Source organism: Tursiops truncatus, chromosome 13, assembly GCF_011762595.2.
Source record: "Tursiops truncatus isolate mTurTru1 chromosome 13, mTurTru1.mat.Y, whole genome shotgun sequence".
Lineage (NCBI taxonomy): Eukaryota > Metazoa > Chordata > Mammalia > Artiodactyla > Delphinidae > Tursiops > Tursiops truncatus.
Window position 1 is genome coordinate 5,190,861 of NC_047046.1, and position 20,676 is coordinate 5,211,536.

Below are 20,676 nucleotides of genomic sequence, written 5' to 3' on the forward strand. Positions count from 1 at the left end.
AGTGAGGCCTTTGAGTGAGGGTAATCACAGAGGTCCTTGTACGTGGAAGAGGGAGGCAGGGGTGTTAGACTGCTGCAGCCTTTGAGGATGAGGGATGAGCCACCAGCCGAGGAGGGAGGTGCCTCCAGAAGCCGGACGGCAAGGAACGGGCGCCCCCTAGAGCCCGCAGGAGGAACACCACCTGCCTGCGCTCTGATTTTAGCCCAGCGAAACCTGCGTCACACTTCCGACCCCCCAGAACTATAATAAATTCATGCTGGTTGAAGTTTGTGGTAATTTGTTACAGCAGCAGCAGGAAACTAATACAGGCATACTTGGGAGACATGGCCGGTTCTGTCCCGACCACCGCAATAGAGCGAGTCACACGAAGTTTTTGGTTTCCCAGCGCGCATAAAGGTTGTTTATACTATACTGTAGTCTATTAACTATGCGATGGCATTATATCTAAAACAAAAATGTACGTACCTTAACTAAAAAATACTTTATGGCTAAAAACTTCTGTCTGAGCCTTCAGTGAGTTGTAATCTTGCAGGTGGAGGGTTTGAAATATTGCAAGAATTGCCAAAATGTGACACAAGGACACGAAGTGAGCAGACAGCACCAACAGATTTGCACAGGGTTGTCACAAACCTTCAACTGGTAAAAAAACCCAAAACACAATATCTGCAAAGCACAATAAAGCGAAGTGCAATAAAATGAGGTATGCCTGTACACAAAGGTAACAGGCCCGGTTTAAAAACACTCAGCTGTCCAGCCTCCCCCACAGGGAGAGGTGGCCTGTGGCCAGTTCTGGCCTCTGAGGCATAAGCAGATGTGCACTGGGTGGGCTTTCCAGAAAAGCCGTTGTTTTGCTGATACAAACGGGGCATGCTGAGGAGGGACAGGCCCTTTGCCTCTCGCCCGGCCCTGGTCACGTCCTCCTTCCTGCCTGGGACGTGGGCGGGGTGAGCAGCCCCACGCGAGCACGGCGGAGCCCAGGGCACAGGAGGAGCCGGGCACCTATCGCCCCTACACCCGCCCTACAGCGGCCTCTAACCTGCCATGACGCGAGAAAAATGAGCCCTGCCAGGGGGCAGCCCGGATGCTGCGACACAGAGCCAGGCACGACCCAAGTGGCCTCCGGCTCCTGCAATGATGAGAAAGTGCTGTCCAGAACCCCGGCGGCCCTGAGCCCTGGGGGAGCCCAGGGTGAGGAAAGTCCTCGTCCTCTGGGGGGTGGCTTCACACTGAGAAGGGCTCTGGGGCCATTCGGTCACCAGGCACGGCCGCTAACTCGCAGGGACCCAGGACATGCCCCCGCCACCTGGGCCAAACATCTCCCAGCGGGTTGCGGCTCCTGGCTGCCCCATCTGCACCGGCTTTAGGCCCCCAGATCCAGCCCCGGCTTCAGAGAAAACACGCAGCACGCCGCTCGCACGGGGCTGTGCACGTATACGTATATGCTTACTGTATTAAATGCCTCATAGCACCTGCCCCGTTGTTTTTAGGAAGTTTGAAATAGTTTATTAAACATTGTGTGTCTGCCTTTAAGTTGGCAGAGCCCTATCCAGTCTCTTACAATACCCAGTTTACACTTGACAAGAAACAATCCAGCATTTAGCCATGACAGACGTTGCTGGCCAATCCTGATGCATTTCTTTTCAGCTGAGATTTGGCTTCAGAGCCCTTCTGAATGGGACACTCTGCCTATCACCAGTTTATCAGAGCTGCCACCTGAGGGGAAACCTCTTTACTATCCCGGGATAGAATCACTTTTCCGGACTTTACTCTGCATTTAAAATGTGGTCATAAATTAACTCCAGTAAACTCAGTGCTGCCCCTTTTCTATAATCCATGAGAAAAAGCGTTCAAGAAAGCTTTTCACTGTACTCGGTTTCAAAAAATACAAAAATGAACATTATGATGACAGGAGTGTGTTAAGAGGCTAAAGTGAACAGTACATTCAAAAGCACATACAGCTGCTGGCGACGAGCTTTTGATGTGCAGGTCCCGGCCCCCTGTGCAGTGAGGCCACGTCCCCTGAGGCCCAGCGGCTCTGCTTCAGCAGGACCCGTGGCCTGGGAGCTCGTCCGCATCCCTGAGTGACACTCCCCACGGCGTGGACATCACCCACGCCTTCAAACACCCACACACCACACACTTAATTAACATTAAAAAAATTTCAAACCACTCAAAGCCCGTGAAATTAAGAGATCCTATTAAAACGTGAAACCCACTCATTCTCCAAAGGGAACTGGAACTCTATCTGCTGGGGAGCACCGGTGGCTGGGTGTGACACACGGTTCCCCCAGGAGCTGCCCAGATTCTGTCCGTGACACACAGAGAGCGGGAGCGGTCGGCCCGGGGTCCTGAGAATCTGCCGTGAGATGCTGTAAAGTCACCCTGGGACGGGCGCCGTGACAGGTAACGTGCCACAGCAGACAGATGGGCCCTGAAGGGTGGCAGCCAGAGCCGGGAGACGAAAACAAAGGGAAGAAAGAGATCTGGGCCTTAAGAGAGGGAAATGGAACCACAGTACAAGGCTGCAGGCTGGTCACTGCCCTGGGGTGAGCCGTCACCAAGATGCCTGCGGGCCCTGGCTGGAGACCAGGCGTCGGCCATGCCGGTGCACGCACGGAGACCCCAGCTCCTCCCTGCGAGTGTGCAAAGACATACACTCTCCAGACTGCCACACACACAACCCAAACCCTCCCTTTCGGCCCCTGAAGGTCAGGATCCCCCTGTGGCGGGTGGAAGACTCAGGGATCCACCAGATGAAACCGCAGAGCAGAGAATCGTTCTTCCCCAGGCCTACAGACTTGGTGCAAACTCCTTTTCTAAGAGCCGTAGGTTTCTAAGTCATTTCTTTTTTTTTTTTTTTAATTCATTTATTTATTTTTGGCTGCGTTGGGTCTTCGTTGCTGCCCCCAGGCTTTCTCTAGTTGCGGCGAGCGGGCTTCTCATTGCGGTGGCTTCTCTCGTCGCAGAGCACAGGCTCTAGAGCACAGGCTTCAGTAGTTGTGGCGCACGGGCTTCACTGCTCTGCAGCATGTGGGATCCTCCCGGACCAGGGCTGGAACCCGTGTCCCGTGCATTGGCAGGCGGATTGCTAACCACTGCGCCACCAGGGAAGTCCCTCTAAGTAACTTCTTGAACGCACAGAAGTGACAGTACAGACGTGTGTGGCTCAGGGACGTGCCAGCTGGCCTGGTTCAAAAGTCCTGCAGCTCGGGGACGTCCCGGTACAAATGCAGGGTCTCGGGGTTCGAGAAGGCTTTGTGGTGCTCCACGGTTTTCCCAGCGATGATCTGCTTCACGGCCATTTCCACTTTCTTGCCGTTGAGGGTGTACTGCCAGGGGAGGGGAGGAAGCAGACAGGAAGAGCGTTTAGACCCGAAAGGGAAAGAAGTCCCTCAGCTCTGACATCTGGGCACGTCCAAGCCGAAACGACCATCGTGACCTGGGGCGACCAGAGCGAGCGATTCTCAGTGGGTGACCGTGAGCGAGTTCCTTAACCTGGGTTTGTCCCCTGGAACATCACCTGGGGACCAGAGCATCACCCCGAGGCTGTGGGCAAGCTGATGAGTGAAGGCACACACAGCTCTCGGACGTGCCTCGCTGTTACGCTGCCTCTTTCTTACTTACATTTACCTTCTTACACTGTTTATTATATTAGAAAGACTAGCTTATTTCAGGAGTGGGCTGGCTTCCTGTGACTGTCCCTGACCACCGGAAAGTGAGCTACGTCCAAGAGCCTCGCCAAACTTCCGGCAAATTACGCTGCCTCTTTCTCACTTACATTTACCTTCTTACACTGTTTATTATATTAGAAAGACTAGCTTATTTCAGGAGTGGGCTGGCTTCCTGTGACTGTCCCTGACCACCGGAAAGTGAGCTACGTCCAAGAGCCTCGCCAAACTTCCGGCAAATCTTCCCCCAGAACCGTCATCTGAATGAGATGGGGCACTGCTTTTCCCATAGTCGGACTCTGTCCAAATGCTCAGAGGCCCCTCTAAAATTCATAGCACGCGTTTCATCTTTAACCCCAATGGTCATTTGGCGGCTGTGCTGGCGTGTTTAGGGACCAGGAAAATTCTGGAACAAACAGAGAGCCCTTTAATGAACCGCCAGTGCCCTGATCTCTCCTCACACTGGCATTTTTTTTTTTTTTTTTATCCTGAGATGTAATTAAAATTCATTCATTGAAAACCTCGGTCTACGTGTGAACTAATTAAGGATCTGAGCACCGGCTTCTGAAGGACCACCTGTCACTGGGGTGTTGTCAGCCCCTCTTGCCCTGAAATGCAAACGTCTCACGTGCTTTCTGTGCTTTAAAGCCCCAAGAACAGCCTGCATCAGCTGACAAAACAAACAAGACATCGTTTTAGAAGAAATCCTTCCCCTGGGCTTCCCTGGTGGCGCAGTGGTTGAGAGTCCGCCTGCCGATGCAGGGGACACAGGGTCGTGCCCCAGTCCGGGAAGATCCCACATGCCGCGGAGCGGCTGGGCCTATGAGCCATGGCTGCTAGGCCTGCGCGCCCGGAGCCTGTGCTCCGCAACGGGAGAGGCCACAGCAGTGAGAGGCCCGCATACCGCAAAAAAAAAAAAAAGAAAAAAAGAAATCCTTCTCCTGCTTCTTGGTGAGAAGGGCTGGGGTGGGGCAGAAGGTCCTTGGACTCCTGCTTGGCCCCCTCCCTACCCCCCTACCCAGGAGATAAGGCACAGCCTCCCGTCAGGATGGGCCAGCACGTCAGCTGTGACCAGTGACAAAGACCTGCTGAGATCAGGGCAGTCATGGCCTCCGGGCCCTCCAGCCTGGCAGGGCCTCAGATGCCCTTTTGTGTTCCCCTTGGTGTGACCAGACGCCCGGCCGTGACCTTGGCCGTGTCCAGCCCCGAGCCCCTGTGGCTGGGCCAGACCCCCCACCCCCCAGCCTGGTGGCACAGGGCGAATCCTCTCCGAAGTGCTCCATTAGTTCAGACCACAGGGATCTGAGAACACGAGGGAGCTTGAAAAAGCCCCGGGAACCCTCGAAACGACTTCACGGGTCAAGCGGACGGAGGAGGAGAGAGCTGAACTGAGTGCCCGGAAGTCAGGGGACAAGAGCCAGGCTGAGGACAGAAAGAAAGACAGGCTGGGGTGTTCCTCACCTTCCAGCAAATCGCTCCGCTCTTCTCGTGAGCAGATACAGTTTGGGAGTCACCATTTCGGCAGCAAAGGACACAGATTCATTCTCAACAAGATAAAGCCAAGGGGACTCTCACATCCTAGTTCCCCAAACTGTTCCAGATCCAGACAGAACGGATCCACTGAAGGGAAGCCTAAGACCCTCACCAGGGAAAAGACAGTGAGTGTCACTGACTCAGGAAGCCCCTTCTCTCCCTGAGCCACTGTCTGCACAGCGTCACCCGGAGTCACCCGCCCGCCGAGTGAGACAAGAGAACTCCCAGGCCGCGGGGGCCCTTCCTACGCGTAACCAAAGTGGAAAGGAAATCTGTGGACGGTATAAAAAGCCCTGGTTCTAACTGCACCTCACATGCCCGCCCCTGCTCGGGGAGCGACATCCAGACTCTCCTTCCCCTGGTGGCCCGGTTAACCCGTTCCCGTCCCCGCCTCCGTGAACAGCTACTCTGCGGGCTTGGCTCGGCTGTGCCCTTACACGGCTGTGTGCGCACACGCGTGTATACGCAGAGGCCTTCTCGGCTGACAGAGGCCTTCGTTTTGTAAGCGGCCGCAGGTTAAAGCCGTGATCCGATCTGAGCGCATCTCCTCCCGCAATGAGAACCTAAGCAAAGTATCGCGGGGGGGCAGCTTTCTGGAGCTGCGCCTCTAAATAGAGTCACATCTTCTTTCTGCAGGCAGAACTTAAAATTAAAAGGCAGGAGGAACGGCACCCCAGCGACTCTTTAAAAAGTTAAAATTAATTTTTGCATTAATAATTTGAGCACACACTAAAACCACACAGAGGAAAAGCCAGTTGGACGTGCCAGGCGGGCCCTGCTTACCCTCTGAAGACTGGTATTTAGCAGAAGTTGCTTTACATGCAATTTAGGAAGAGTAAAAAAAAAAAAAAAAAAAAACAGAGAGAGGGAGATGACCGAAAACAGAATGGGGTTGCCAGGCAACGGGGACCAACTATATATAAAGCCTGAGCAAGCGTCTAGATGAGAGGTCCAGAAGCATGCGGGCTCGTGGGGGGCCGTACCGGGATGCCCTGGGTCTCCAGGACGAGGCTGGGCACGTGCCGGGCGGACAGGCCCAGGCGGATGGCGCTGCAGATCCTCTTCACCAGGTCGGGCCGGAAGGTGTGGCCGGAAGCCATCTTCAGGAAGAGGATCACCCTCTCCTGCCCGTCCTTGTTGTACTGGGGGACACACAGGCTGTCCAGGACCTCCTTGAAGGCCTCCACTGCAGAGACAGGGCCAGGGCCTCGCTCTCACACCATCCCACCTTGATGGGGACTGCCGTGGCTCCCCTGCCCCCCCTGGCAGGTGCCCCGGGGAACAGGCAGAAGGACACCTATCACCAGCAGAGTCAGAGAGCCGTAGCTCGCGCTGGAAGGGCTGACGTCTTACAAGGAGCCGGGCACCCGCCTTACTTACTCAATTACAAATTTAAAAATAAGAAAAGGAATCAAGTGCCGCAAGGGTACTCCAGTGGTGGGAGGAAGAAAGGCTGGAATCACATGGATCGAGATTCCACCCTGATTACACAACCCTGACATGACTTTGGGACTCTGCCATCCGCATGAGGCCGCCTCCCCGGGAGGCTGATTTCGTGGCCCCGGTGGGACATTTTAAGGCTCACGGGTGACTCTACTGTGCACCCATAAGGCCCACTGTCTTTATTTGGCGTCCTGGATGGTGGTGCTGTGTGACTGCCAGCAATCACACAACCTCTCTGTGCGTCTTTCTCCACCCATGAAGAGTAGACACAGCTGACCAACCTGATGGAGCTCACCATGAGGATGAGATGTAACGGAATGGGGATGGGCCACGGGACCTTAAGGATCCTGTCCTGAGTTTTTTGAGCTACAAGCAGTGTGGACAAGGATGTTCTAGAAAGAAGGACACCCTCATACATGTCTATTCTCACGCCCGGAGGCAAAGGGGCAAGAGTTATGCCAAAAGGTGGCATCTTCGGAAAGCAGGTCCCCGCTGAGACACTCCTTGTGCCACTCCTGGATGACTTGAGAATAATGCTGGGACAGAGGAGAACGCTCACCGATGTTATAGATTTCCGAGCTGCCGAATCGCACTCCGTTGGGGTTGAGTGTGCTGTCGCTGGAGAGAGAGACGAGGTCATGGACACGTGGCGGCTCCAGAGTGAGGCCCATCGCAGGGGCCCCAGGGACAGTCACCCCGTTTCCACGACCACATGCCGTCAGCACCGGCGCCTCCCCAGCTCCTAGTCCCAACCACCCCCTTTCTCCCTCTAAACTCAAAGCTAGCTATCAAGGGGGTCCCCTCTGGTGGGGACATCGGCCACCTCCCTGCCCCTCCCCCCGCACAGGTGCCCCCTCCCGGGTGTGGGCACCCCTCCCCGCTGCACTCCAGGAAGGGCCGTAGCGACGGCAGACAAGACGTGGGGCGCACGTCGGCCGCAGGCCTCCCACCCCAAAGCCCCCCGACCCACCACTGCAGGGCACAGAAATGTGGGTCAGGCCCAGACCCACCCCTGGGAAGCTGACACAGGAAGAACCCAGGAAAGGCCCCAAATGGGGCAGGCAACCCACCCCGCAGGCCGAGCAGATGGAAGGGTCCAGGACACGGGAAGCACCCCCCTCTCCCTGCCCGGATGCCTCGGGAAGCGGGGCCCCAGGGAAGAGAAGCCAAGTCCGCGGCCCTCACCTTCGGCCCAGCATGATGACGCCCCTGGTCTTGGGGTTGATTCTGCAGTAGTCGCCGTGCACCCAGACACCTGCCGGGGGCGGGGGGGGCAGAGGGACTCGGTCACCCCAAGGGGACAGGATCCTGACCGGCTGCCTGGACAGACGCCCTCGGAAGGCATGACACCAATGTAACTCTTGTCAACAGACACACCCGAGGCCCAGAAGCAGGTGTGATGTGGGGCTGGGGGCGGAAGTGAACCAGACAGCTCCCATCCCCAAGGGCACACCTTCCCACCCCCAAGGGCACGCCCTACACCCAGGTCTGAGATGCGGCAGCGCGCAAGAAACACCCCTCCCGCAGGTACCAACGAGGGTTGCGGGAATTCACGGGGCCTGAGAGCAACCCCAGCAGTGAGGATGTGAAGGGGGGGACTGGGGAGATCAATGGAGCTTTGAGGGGGGCCTCTGAATGGAGGGTGGGAAAGTACAAGCCCCGTCTTGGGAAGAGAGGGTGGTCTGGGGCGGCTGAGGGAGCAGGTCCGGAGGGGTTGGGGCCCACCTTGTAACAGAATAAACAGAAGGAGCATGACCAGGCGGGAGGCTACTGCAACAGTCCCAGTAACCCAAGCCTGAACGAAGGCACCAGCCACGGGGGCAGAGGCTTAACGAGCAGGTGAAACCCGGGGCACGTGGAGGGCGGAGACAGAGGCAAGAATCAGGTGACACTGACACCGCGCGCCCTGAGCCACCCCGACGTGGCCCGCAGTGTGCAGCTGGGCCCTTGGGCTGGTGTCGTTCATGGGGAGGCCCCCGTCCTGGATGCCCCAAAGCAACAGATCCAAGGGATCAGGCCCCAGCTTTGGACACATCCGCCACCCGACACGGAGCAGCAGAGAGAAGCCACGCCGCACAGGGGAACTGCCTGGAGGCCTCCTCCCTTGGCGGGTCCCACAAATGGAGGAGGCGCCCCGGGGGAGGGAGCGGTCAAGAGCACAGCTCTGCCGGCTCTGCGCAGCTCGGAACTCATTTGCCTGGCCTCCTGGAATAAGCCCCAGAGCCCTGCGATCCAGCCAGGGGAAAATGGCAGACCAAGCCCGCGCAGGGTCCTCATGGACGCCATCTCTTCCTTCCGAGTCGGCCCGTGACTCTGAGCTGCTACCCCTCCAATGACAACATACTCCGTGGAGGCCCTCATCCCAACCAGTGGCTACAAGCCACGACCAAGGCTTCTCCGGAGATGAAGCCCAGGTCCCCCGCCTGCAGGGAGCGTGCAGTGCGTGGGAGGCCATGGAAGAGAAGGAAAGGCCTCATGAGCTCATTTATTCTGAGCAAAGAGGACGGGAGGCCTCGAGGGCCTTCTTCCCTCCTCCCCAAGCTCCCCTTTGAAAAAAAAAAAAGATGGCCCAGCCTTCCATGTACATAAATGTAAATATAAATAAACAACACATTGCACATACACGCTTCTCTTATTAAAGGACCTGTGACCACTGGACCTGTTTAGCTAACGAGGGCCAATGGAAGCTCTGCCTGCTCCATCTCATCAAGCTCAAAATCTTGATGGCTCATGGGCAGGCCTGATCTCCTATTTGGAATTTACTATCTTCAGTCACCTGTACCCATCATACTTCCATTTTTGCCTTGGCTACCAGGAAACTCAGAGCTGAAATCATTGCTTTGAGGGATCAGAATGATCTAAATCTTTCTAAAGTCTGCTTTTAATTTCCTTTTAAATTTTTATTAGGTTTTTAAAGACAATTAAAAGTCACAAAGAAAATCAAAATGGCTCCTATTATTCACACACATACATTTCCTTTTAAAAACTCACACAGAAGGCATGCAATGCCCTCGGTTCCACACTCCTATTTGTCACTTAATAAATTCTTGGATACTTCTCCATATCGGCACCTTGTCAGTTTACATTTTCACTGGCCTAATTTTTCAGGGTAGTGATGTCTGTAAGTCGGATGCCTGTTGCAGAAAGGAAGACCTTGCTTCTTTGTTGTTTTCTTTTATCATCGAGCCATGTCCTATACAGTCCAAGAATCTCTCAGTGCTGGGCCTGGAGAAGTGGTCTAAGTTCAGCCTGTGTCCACCCTGACCATGACCAACAGCTTCAGATCCCATTATCTTATCTGCCCTTATTTCTCCGTATTTATTCGTATGTCACACCTACTTCCAGAAAGTATTTGAGGAAGCTACCTATAAAGCCAACTATATGATGGGATTATTGAAAGGATCAGAAACTCTGCACTGGGGTGAGAGGACTGCTACAACAAAGCAATGATGGCAGCTCTGAGCTTCCTGGCAGCCAAGGCAAAAATGGACAATATAACAGGTCACCAAGTATTTGTTTCCTCCAAGAAGGAATATCAGAGCTTTGGAAATAAAGACTTTTTCTGAAATTAATCCTGAGAGACATTTATCATGCGAACCCTTGCATATATAACAAAAAATGACAGAAAAGAGTTTTCAAAGAGCAGTGCTGCAGAAGAGATGTCATTTCTTAGATGGATCTTCAAGCTGAGGTTCTAATCCCTTCCTAGGACAGAAGCCCCAACTCCTCTTCAAGGTCATTTGAGGAACTTCTCTCTCTCTCTCTAGTCTGCTTTAGTCTGTCTGAACAGCTACACACTGGCAGGACCCAAGGTGGGGCTTAAATGCAGAGGCATCCAATGGAGGCCAGGCCACATGGCGGGGAGGGATGCTCCCACTACCCTCACATGTGACGTGCTATGCCAGGTACGATGGCTTTTATGTGGGACATTACACGGGAACACGCAAGGCCGAGGAGAGAAACGGGACAGACCCGTGGCACCTTCTACCCCCGATGGTCACCTGCCGCTTTCTGATTCACCACATGTGATTTATGCAAAATAGAATTACCTTTCTAGAGGTTGAAGACAGCAAGTACTTAGGTGTAAATAACTCTGGAGCAGAAGGCTTGCTACATTATGAGTTACATAGCTGCAATCACTCGAGGTTGCTTATGAAATAAGATAAGGAGGCAGGAATCAGAGCTTTAAATAAAGAGACTTTCCAGCTCTGGGGCAAGACACCACTCCGAAGATGAACGGAGGGTGGCAGCCTGAGTGAGTGACGGCCTGGAATTAATCATCCCGCTGCAAAAGCTCTCTTCTCCCATCACCTCCACGAGGACCGGTTGATGGGGTGTGAGACAGAGGAGACCCCAGCCAGACACCTCTCGCACACGCATCTCTCCCCGAACAGGCAGATGAGCCTGGGTAAGCGAGCGGGCCTCCCGCCCCTACGCAGCCAAACCAGCGGGTCGTGCCGGCGGCCAGGAGCAGGGCTCCGGGCCAAGGGGCTCCGGGCACAGAGGGTGGTTAAGAGTAATCTACACCCAGATTAGGGTTTCGTAAGATGGCTTCAAGCTGACGGTGACCAGATACTGATCAAAAATTCATCATTGCCCCCCTGGCGGAATGAGCTGCGAGCAGCCTCACCAGGCTTTGAGGGGGGCCGGCAGGGGGCAGGCGCATCCAGAATTAGACACCGAAGGCCCAGCCCGGGCGGGAATCTGGGCAGCTCCACCTGCATCCCGACCCACCTGGGAATTTGGAGAAATACGCCTTCCGGTACTTGCTGCCGTTCTCGTCGTTCCAAAAGTGCGTGGGCTGACAGGGGAGCGGCTTGGTACACACCAGTTCACCGCTCTCCCCCCAGACTGCCTTTCCTGGCCGGGGAGGAATGAGAGCTAAACTGAGCACACGCCACAGCCAAACGCCCCGGCTCTCTTTCTCTCCTTCTCTCCTTTTTTAAGCTATGAGCTATCACAGAGTATTTCAGACACATCCAAAGCCGTGCAGCCGGCCCCGCCCACATGCCCATCAGCCCGGCGTCACCGAAAGCCACGCTACTGCTCCCCACCACGCTCCCCCAGCTCTCGCTCAACTTCAATCCTGTACCGTTCCCTTATGTGGATTAATAATTTTACCACATCTACATACACCTGAATAACACGTCATTTTGCGTGTTTCTAAACACCGCACAAACAGTATCGCGCTGCCCCTCGGGTCCTGCATCTCGCTCTGGGTCCTCGCCAGGGTCAGGGCACGAGGCTGCTGAGGCAGTGGGGTGGCCTCAGCAGCGTCCCCAAAGTTTGCATGCCTGCCTGGCGTTCCAAGCACATGGCCCGCCATCTGTGCTGCAGGCCAACACCTACTCCCCTCAGCCGGATGGGCTGCAGGAGGCTGGGGAGCCCGGCAGGTGTTCAGCCAGGCTCGGGGGCCGTCAGTCTGCGAGCGGTGGCAGGGGCCAGCCCCTCAGACGGGGCCGTTTTGGAGAACTGGCCCCAAGCAAAGTTACACATCCAAGCGTACCCAAGTTACCACTCACACCTCGTCACAGAGAGAGGAAGGGTTTGGAGCCATCACCTTCCTCGTTCCACACCTCCACGGCCATGCCCAGGTTCCGGGCCTGAATTTCCCCTTTGTACACAGGAATTGAAGGATTCTGGCCCACGAAGCAAGACATGATGTCGGTGCCACCTGCAAACAAAAGGAGATTCAAGATTCGAAGACCGGGACTTCCCTGGCGGTCCAGTGGTTAGGGCTCCAGGCTTTCACTGCCGAGGGCCTGGGTTCGATCCCTGGTTGGGGAAGTAGGATCCCACAAGCCACACGGCACAGCCAAAAAAAAAGAAAAAAATTTCAGAAGACTGAGACAAACTGTCCATGTTTTTTATTAATGAACAATAAAGGAGAAAGACCCTGGAGGACAAATATATACTACTCTTTCTCCAAATACAGAAAAATTCCCAGAGAGCTGAGCTTCTCTTCAGGGAGGGAGCGGGGAGGTGACTTAGAAACTGGACTGAACCTCCCGTGTCCGGGTGATTTATCGTTCTGACCAGGGATACGTGCTGAAGGAGACACCAAATAAATGACCTCTTGTGGTCGCACGGAAATCCTAGACTCAGGTTCACGAAAGTGGAAGCTTCGCCCCATCAGGCCTGTCTGCAGGAACTGCCGTGGCAGACGGGTCCCGTGCACAGTCTCTTTGCTGTGGTTTATGTTCACTTAATCATCGGAGAAGCAGAAACCCTGTGGTCCCTGGAGTGCGAGTCTCCCGCACTAGGGCACGTGCTGGATGCGAATCACTCCGTTTCAGGGAGGGGCTCGAAGAAGAGTCGGACCCCAGGTGTCATCAAGAGGGAGTGGCATTAACGCCTGAACCTGGGCCCAGCCGGTGACAATGCCCCCTCGCACGTGCCCGCGGTGCGGGATGCTCTGTGGGCACAGGGACACGCACGGAGCCCACCGGGGTGCACAGGGGTGGGAGACGGCAGCCCAGGGAGGAAAGGGGGGGAGGCTGTGGGCAGAGGGCACACACGGAGCCCCGACTTGGTCCCTTCCTAGACTCGGCGATCCGGACACTGGTGTCCGTGCTCCCCTTTACACCTGTTTGTACACCTAAAAAGACAGCCTTGTGATTTAAGAAGTGTCTTCTCCCTGCTCACGCTCTGTGTTTGTGAACGGGGTGGGGCAGGGTGATTGAAACCCACATAAAATGCTTCGACGCTTCAACAACTGGCAGGATTAATTCCGGGCAGAATCGAAGCGTGCTGACCTGCCTCCCTCCTCCAGACACCTCGAGGTACCGGCTGGCACGTCCCATGAAGACGGGAGAATCGCGTTCATGACCGTGACCAGCAAGCTCGGGGCAGTCTCGCGCCCCAACGAAGCACAGCGCTGGGAGCAGAAGTGCTGCTTCCGCTGCTTCCGGATTGGAGCTGGGGCGCTTGGGACAGCGGCAGGAGGACAGGCCGAGAGCCTAACAGACGTGGCTGCCCCGAGATGGGCCGGGCCGGCCCGGCAGACAGCCCCACGCCCATCCGACAGCAGCACCCCTGCCCACCAGGCGGGCTCTGGGGAGGACCAAGGGATGCGCTGGGCGGGCGGGAAGCTCGGCTCTGAGGCGGCAGGACCGGGTTTGAATCCCACTCTGTACCCAGCTAGTGGGTGGCCTCAGGCCAGTCACTTGGCACGTGCAGACCTTGTTTTCTCTTTTGTAAAGAAAATAGAATCTACCAGGATGAGCTGTTTAGGATCTAAGGTTACGATCAGGGTGCGGAGTGTATGTACGTTCTCCACCCCCAGCAAAGGTTCAGCAATGGCTAACTCAGTGTTTGTAGCCTCTCCCTAGAACATAACTACCGGGAATAAGGAACATCGACCGTGCAAACGCGCATGCCCTGCTGACTGTTCACGCAGATAAATTCAAGCCGGTGGACTCGCTGGGCCACAGGGGAAGCACGCTTAACGGCCAAGCCTGGTCCCCGAGTCCTCTGGCTCTTCCAGAACCTTCTCCACGGCACAGGCACATGGCGGGGGCCGTACCTGAGATGGAGCCCAGGAGGACGCTGCTCTTGACGCACCTGTAGACATAGTCGTAGCTCTGGGCGCTCAGAGGGGAGCCGGTGGACAGGATCGTGTGCAGCGTCTGCAGACTGTGAGTTTCCACTAGAGCCAGAATCATGGAGAGATTAGAGCCAAACCCGACACACTCTGCCTGGCTTGCAGGAACCAGGTAACAGAGTGGATCTGATTTCCGCGGCTGGCGAGACAGGGAACGGACACCCTGGGAGGCACGCTTACCTGGCTTCACGTCTTTCTCTTCCAGCACTGACAGCCACTTCGCACCCGTTCCAAGGATGGTGATGCTGGAGTTAAGAAGACACCGGAAACTCGTCAAGGCTCTTGCATATTCCAGGCACCGAAGCTTTCTCAAATTAGTGACCCATTTCGGACGAGGTTGCAAAATCCAAGACACGTCATTCTTCTGGGTTGAATTAACGCTTAATATGTAGTTGAAAGCCAGTTACAACACCTGCGTTACTCTGAGGCCAGCACTGACACGTCTGCAGAGCACCCGGGCTCCCTTTACCCTTTGGCTCTTCTTAAAACAACTGTCTGCACATAAACCCACCATCTTCCCAGCTGCAGGATGTTTTCTCTCGGGGGGACCAAAGGAGGACACAGAATCAAGACCCCTCAAGTTCTGAGCGCCCGCGATCGTTTCCCAGGGAAGTGGAGAGGCCATGGGAGCTTCTGTTAGGACAGGCGCCAAGCCTGGGATTCCTGACCCATCTCCCTTTCTTAGATAAGCTCACATTTTTATGAAACTTAGAAAACCACTCTTCTTCTCTTTTTGAACATTTAGAATCTAGTCCTTTATCCCCAAGTTTGCATTGAGAACAACACGTTATGCTGAGTATAAGTCATTGTGTTTTCAAGGGGAGAGTGTTTCTTCATGTTCTGTTTCCTTCCTAGAAAGCTCTACCTTCCTAACTAATGGCTGTTTTCTCCTGGGGGCTGAAGGAGGCCATAAAATCCAGGTCCCTCCTGCCCCTCTGGGCGGCAAAACCCATCCCTTCGCACCTGGCTGGCGAGATTCATTCCAGGGAGACAGCCCTGTGCTATCTGGTGCTGGACAGAGCTCAGAGGCACAGACACACAGAACCAGGGCCGGCTGGGCTGGGAGGGGCAGAATCCACGGCTCAAAACTACTGTCCTTCATGCCTCCAGTCCCTTTCTTTTCTTCACTTCATCGGGACACCCTGCAACCACTAAAACCGCGGACACTTCCTGGGTCGCTGTGTCCTTGGTGAAGGCTGTTTTGGGAGCTGGGTGGTCGTGGGGACCAGGAAACGTATACAGTCCCCACCCCCTCCTCACTTACTCCATAAACTCAGGTAGTCTGATTAGCTGATTCCAGATCCTCTGAGAATGAAGGCGTCACCCGTATTTCAGCAGGAGACCAGGGACCCATCACATGCTGACGGACAGCAGGGACAGCCTCAGCCACAGGTAGAGATCTCCAGCCACCAGCCACACAGCGCAGCACGCGGATTTCTGCTCAGCCCCCATCCGCCCCCCCTCCCTAAGTCGCAGGTGTCTGTCTGCAAACCGCACCCTCAGGATGTGTAAAGACTGCCACGGTGTCCCCGGGGCTGGGCCCCAGGCCTGCTTGTGTGAAGGAACGGCCAGGCCTCCCCGTCTGTCTCCAGGCTTGGGTAAGGCAGTTTAAAAAACACAGAGCTCATGAAGCGCAGGCGCCCGTGCCTGTGTGCTCGGCACAGTGCCTTTTTCGCGAGTGCTGCTGGGAAGCACCCCACGAGGGACGAGGCAGCTCCCCGGCTCGCCCCAGCCCGGAGCCCTGCAAGGAGCCACCTGCAGACGCGGCTCCTCCACGGCTCCGCCAGCCTGAGCCCCGGTCTCCCCGGTCTGCCCTCGACCCCGCAGTTCGCGGGGGGATCGTGTAGCGCCCCCAAGTTCAACGCCCCAACGGGGTGCCACGTCACGCGGAAGACACCCACCCCGAGGCACAGCCCTGAAATCCCTGGGGGACCCTGCCCTCCCCCCTCATCCAGCTCCACCGCCTGAATCGACTGCCCACATGCAGCCACGAGGGCCTCCTCCCAGCCTCCGCACCACCCCCATCTCGGTCCCCTTGGGGCCTCGGCACCCGCCGCTGCCCTGGCCTGCAACACGCGTCCCGCAGTCCTAAACGTGAACTGCCCGCCCAGTTGCAAACCCGGACAAAGACCCCAGAGTTCTTCCCTGACCCCAACCAGAATGTTCCCCAGCCCAGACCTGGAGAGCCCAGCAACACACCCAAAACAAAGAGGACAATCCGTCCTTTAACCTCGTTCACGTCTGCAAAATAACTGCTCAGTTATGAAACATGTTAGTAAGCCTGTGCGCTGACACGATGACAATCAACGAGGATTTCGTCCCTAAGCGCATCAACGTTATTTTAAACGTGAGGCCCTTAAATCGCACTGCGAAGCCCCTGCCCGCCCTGCCAGCGCTGAAGCGTCGCTCCTCCTGCACAAACCCGCAGGATTTTAGGTGAAAGCACGTTTGATTTGGTGTCACTTCAGCGTCGGGAGGTGGCAGAGCTGGAATGAAGGCATCCTGCCCCGTCTGACCTGCCCCCTCTCCTGTCACCCGCATGGACGGCTGGAGCGCCGTGCTGCCCTTCGGGCGCCCCTCACAGGCCAACGAGTGGCACCTGCCTCGCTGACCTCAGCAGATGAGCCCCCCAGCCGGGTGAAGGGCCAGGCCAGAGGGGCCCTGAGGACGGCCAAGGCCACGGCTCAGCTGGCATCCGGGGCACAGGCCAAACCGGGATGTAAGGCGGAGGCCCAGCACGTGCGTTCTACACAGACCCAAACCACAGGGCTGCGAACGCACTCCCACATGCACGCTTGCACACACACCTGCACACAATCACATGCATGCACACACACACTCATCCACAGGCATGGGTGTTCTCACACCCACGTGTGCACATACTCTCACACACCCACTTTCCTGTGCACATAAGTGTGTGTGCACCTGCACATACACACGTGCGCACATGCACATACACATGTGTGCACACGCACACCTGCACACATTCACAGGCATGCGTGCTCACACTCGTGCACCTGTGCACATGCACATACACACTCACACGTTCGCACTCAGGTGCATCCACACTCACACGTGTGCACGTACACACACGCAAAGCTGGGTCTGCCTGGGCCTTCCATCCTTCAACTTCATTAGCTCTAAGCCCCGGGGATGTACCTCTCTCTCTCCATCCCTCCTCCCGTGGCACAGGCATACGCGTCCAGAGTGTCTCCTCCTGAGTGCGGCTGACAGGTATTCAGGGCAGAGATCTTCCCAGGGATTTGATTAACCTTTCACTGGCAACAAGCTCATTAGGAAATAAATTTCCTCGCTAATACTGTGAGCCAAATGTCAGGATTTAAATATCACCCAGGCCAAAGTTATACTTCAAATATTAATGCCCAGGGATTTAAGAACATTAGCGGTTCCTCCTGTTTCCCCAGTGTAAATGGACTCAAAGGTAACGTAATTAGAACATTGCAGAGCGTGGCTAACTTCTGGGCCACGGGAGCCCTGCCAGCTTCCGTGTTCTCGTTCTTGGAAACACGATCATTACGCCAACGGCGACCAGCAGCCACAGTGGCGAGAACGCGTCAGCCGCCCATGATTAATTCATCAGCAAAGAAAGTGCCGACGGAACAGGGTCTCTGGACGGTTCCTGGCGATGGCAATGAGGGGCTGGGGGAGAAGAGGGGCCACTCCACCCTTCCCCCGACGCTGCCCCTTAGCTGGCCGCTGCCTCTGCCATCAGGATGCCCGCTTGCCGTCCTGTTCACAGGACTGCGGGGAGGCCCTTCTGCAGTACCGGCAGCGGGGCATCTGGAAGCACCCTGCTGAGTCTTGGGAGACCCTCGAGGCGCTGGCCAGCCCTGAGGGCTCGCAGAAGGGCGGGTGGGAAGGCCAAACGCTGGGAACGCCCCAGAGACAGACCTGCCCTCCCCTGAATGAGCATCTCCACACCGTCCCCGAACAGGTATGTACGTTCAGCCTGGGTCATTCTCTATCACCCTTGCGGCCACGGGCCCCGCGCGAAACAAAGCTCTCATCAGCCCTCAGTCTGCCTCTCTCCTGGGTCGCAGCTCTGCAAGTTCTTAGAATCCAGAGTTACAAAAAAAAGACCACGTTCCCTCTCCCCGTGCCCGAGGTTTCAGAGCTCACCCCTGGGCCCTGAGGGGCGGGGCAGCCCCCTCCGCACTACATGGGTCTCCATGGTCGGTCCCTGTCAGGGGCGCCCGCCCCTTCCCACCCTCCTTGACAGCTTCACCTACTCCTGGCACCTCCGCACCCTCACACAGCCACCCCCACCAAGAGGGGGACATCGAGGGTGGCAAAGCGTTCCAGAGACGGCACCCAGATCCTCAGAGCGGCCGCCCTGTGTCTGAGTGTCCCGGGTACCTACCCGATCCTGTCGACCAGGTCCCAGAGCACATTGGGGGTGGGCACCAGCGGGGAGCCGTCGTATAGGACCACGGCCGCCCCCGTGGCGAGAGCAGACACCATCCAGTTCCACATCATCCAGCCGACCTGGAGCAGACAGAAGGGAACACGTGTCAACCCAGCGCCGGGCCAGCTCCCCTCGGCCCCGTCACGCAGCCTCTCATCCCTAGAAAACCACCCGATGCTGAGCCAAAGTAGCCAGGAACTGCCCGGCCCAAACGCACAATGCTCTGCCCCAGCAATTCCCCGTCAACAGTTTACGGTAAGGGGCTTCCCTGGTGGCGCAGAGGCTAAGAATCCGCCTGCCAATGCAGGGGACACGGGTTCAATCTCTGGTCTGGGGAGATCCCACGTGCTGCGGAGCAACTGAGCCCGCGTGCCACAACTACTGAGCCCGCGTGCCACAACTACTGAGCCCGCATGCCACAACTACTGAAGCCCACGCGCCTAGAGCCCCTGCTTCGCAACAAGAGAAGCTACCGTAATGAAAAGCCCACGCGTCGCAGCAAAGAGTAGCCCCCGCTCGCAGCAACTAGAGAAAGCCCGCGCGCAGCAACAAAGACCCAATGAAGCCAAAATAAAAATAAAAATTAAAAGAGTTCATGGCACGGATCAACGCACACGTGTGCACTAAGACATGTCGGAGAATGTTTCCTGCAGCCTCACTGATGACAACAAGGGACCGAAGGCAACAGAGATGCCCGTTGTGTGGTCACGTGGTGCACACGTGCAGGGAACCCTGGGCGCTGCAGCGCAACCCAGGTCGGACGTGGGAAACGGCGCCTGGCACCCAGCAAGCACTCAGGAGTCAGCCACTGCGCAGCCATCAAAAAGAACGAGGCCTGGCTCTGTGCAGAACAGTCTCGAAGACAGACCGTAAAGGGGCAGGGCCAGCCCGGCAGAGGGTGTGCAGCGCCCCATTCGTACACAGAACCCCCAGCCCCACCCCTGGGCCTGCAAAGGGGCCCGAGGGGCAGGGCAGTGAGCAGGGCAGACGTGGCTGCCTCTGGGCCCTGGAAGACGCCAACCTCTCACCAAGTTCCCATGTGTTGCATGAAATGCTTACCACGTGTAAGTACAGCATTTTTTTTTTTAACTAAAAAAATTTTCACAGCCAAAGAGTGTGCTCATAGCCCCACTGACAATGGCACTCCCATCCACGCTGGGAGAATCTGTAGGCGATTCCGGCCTAAAGCAATATAGCGACAGAACAAGGAAGCAGGAATCTCTGTCCAGAGGGCAAAACAACCCAATTCCACCCCGTAAGCAACGAGGGCAGGCGGATGCCCATCCATGAGCCTGGAGCAGATGCGGCCCAGTGTCCCAGGTCACCCGGTGTCCCCAGGTCAGAATCCCGCCATCGGGGACCAGGCGGCCACGTGAGGTGGCACCCAAGCGGCAGTTAAGAATCCCCAGACAGGTCACAACAGTGTGAGTGACGCACTGTTGTGAAGCACAATGACCAACCTATGCTCCCCTTTGGCACCATGGAAACGGCAAAGGGAACCAGGGGGTCACACGAGAACCTCCATTTAGTTGAGTTGCCTTTTTTTTTTTTTTTTAAGGGTTTTAACATGCTAAGTTGAGTTTCTTCTAATAAGGAATCTTTTTTACTTTTCTTTTTTTTTTGGCCTCACAGCACGGCTTGTGGGATCTTAGTTCCCCAACCAGGGGTTGAACCCGGGCCCTCGGCAGTGAAGCTGTGGAGTCCTAACCACTGGACCGCCGGGGAGTTCCCAAGGAATTACTGTAATAGGCAGCACTGCACCCCGGCCACCTCACTGTCCAGCTGCTAAAGTGAGTCAGCAAGCGACAGCACAGGCCTGGCTGGGGCCGGCTGGGGGCACCCGAGGCTGCTGCTGGCACCCGGCATCCTCCACCGAAAAATGCAACGGCCCCGTCCTTCGTGGGCAGGATGCTTCCCAGAAAAGTGAACTGCTTTCGAGAGAACTGCTCTGGATCCTTGAGTCCTTCCATTGTCCCCTCACCGTGTCCCAGGGAGGCAGCTGA

At 56.2% G+C, this 20,676-nt stretch overlaps 1 protein-coding gene across 7 annotated transcripts in view; it reads right to left on the reverse strand.

The window, feature by feature from the left end:
* Positions 1-1,477: 1,477 nt before the first annotated feature.
* Positions 1,478-20,676, reverse strand: part of AACS (acetoacetyl-CoA synthetase) — a 45,474-nt gene continuing 26,275 nt past the window's right edge. For 2 of the 7 annotated variants that reach the window (XM_033836718.2, XM_073789932.1), the window contains exons 10-18: positions 18,629-18,753; positions 14,428-14,492; positions 14,170-14,292; positions 12,205-12,318; positions 11,379-11,504; positions 7,830-7,899; positions 7,204-7,262; positions 6,185-6,387; positions 1,847-3,329 (exon numbers count right to left, since the gene is read on the reverse strand). In XM_033836718.2, coding sequence (XP_033692609.1) covers positions 3,192-3,329; positions 6,185-6,387; positions 7,204-7,262; positions 7,830-7,899; positions 11,379-11,504; positions 12,205-12,318; positions 14,170-14,292; positions 14,428-14,492; positions 18,629-18,753 — 1,023 coding nt within the window. In that variant the 3' untranslated portion in view covers positions 1,847-3,191. Of the gene's footprint in view, positions 3,330-5,129; positions 5,301-6,184; positions 6,388-7,203; positions 7,263-7,829; positions 7,900-11,378; positions 11,505-12,204; positions 12,319-14,169; positions 14,293-14,427; positions 14,493-18,628; positions 18,754-20,676 lie in introns of all 7 variants that reach the window. The other 5 variants (XR_012325098.1, XM_033836719.2, XM_073789931.1 and 2 more) reach the window with 5 other exon arrangements.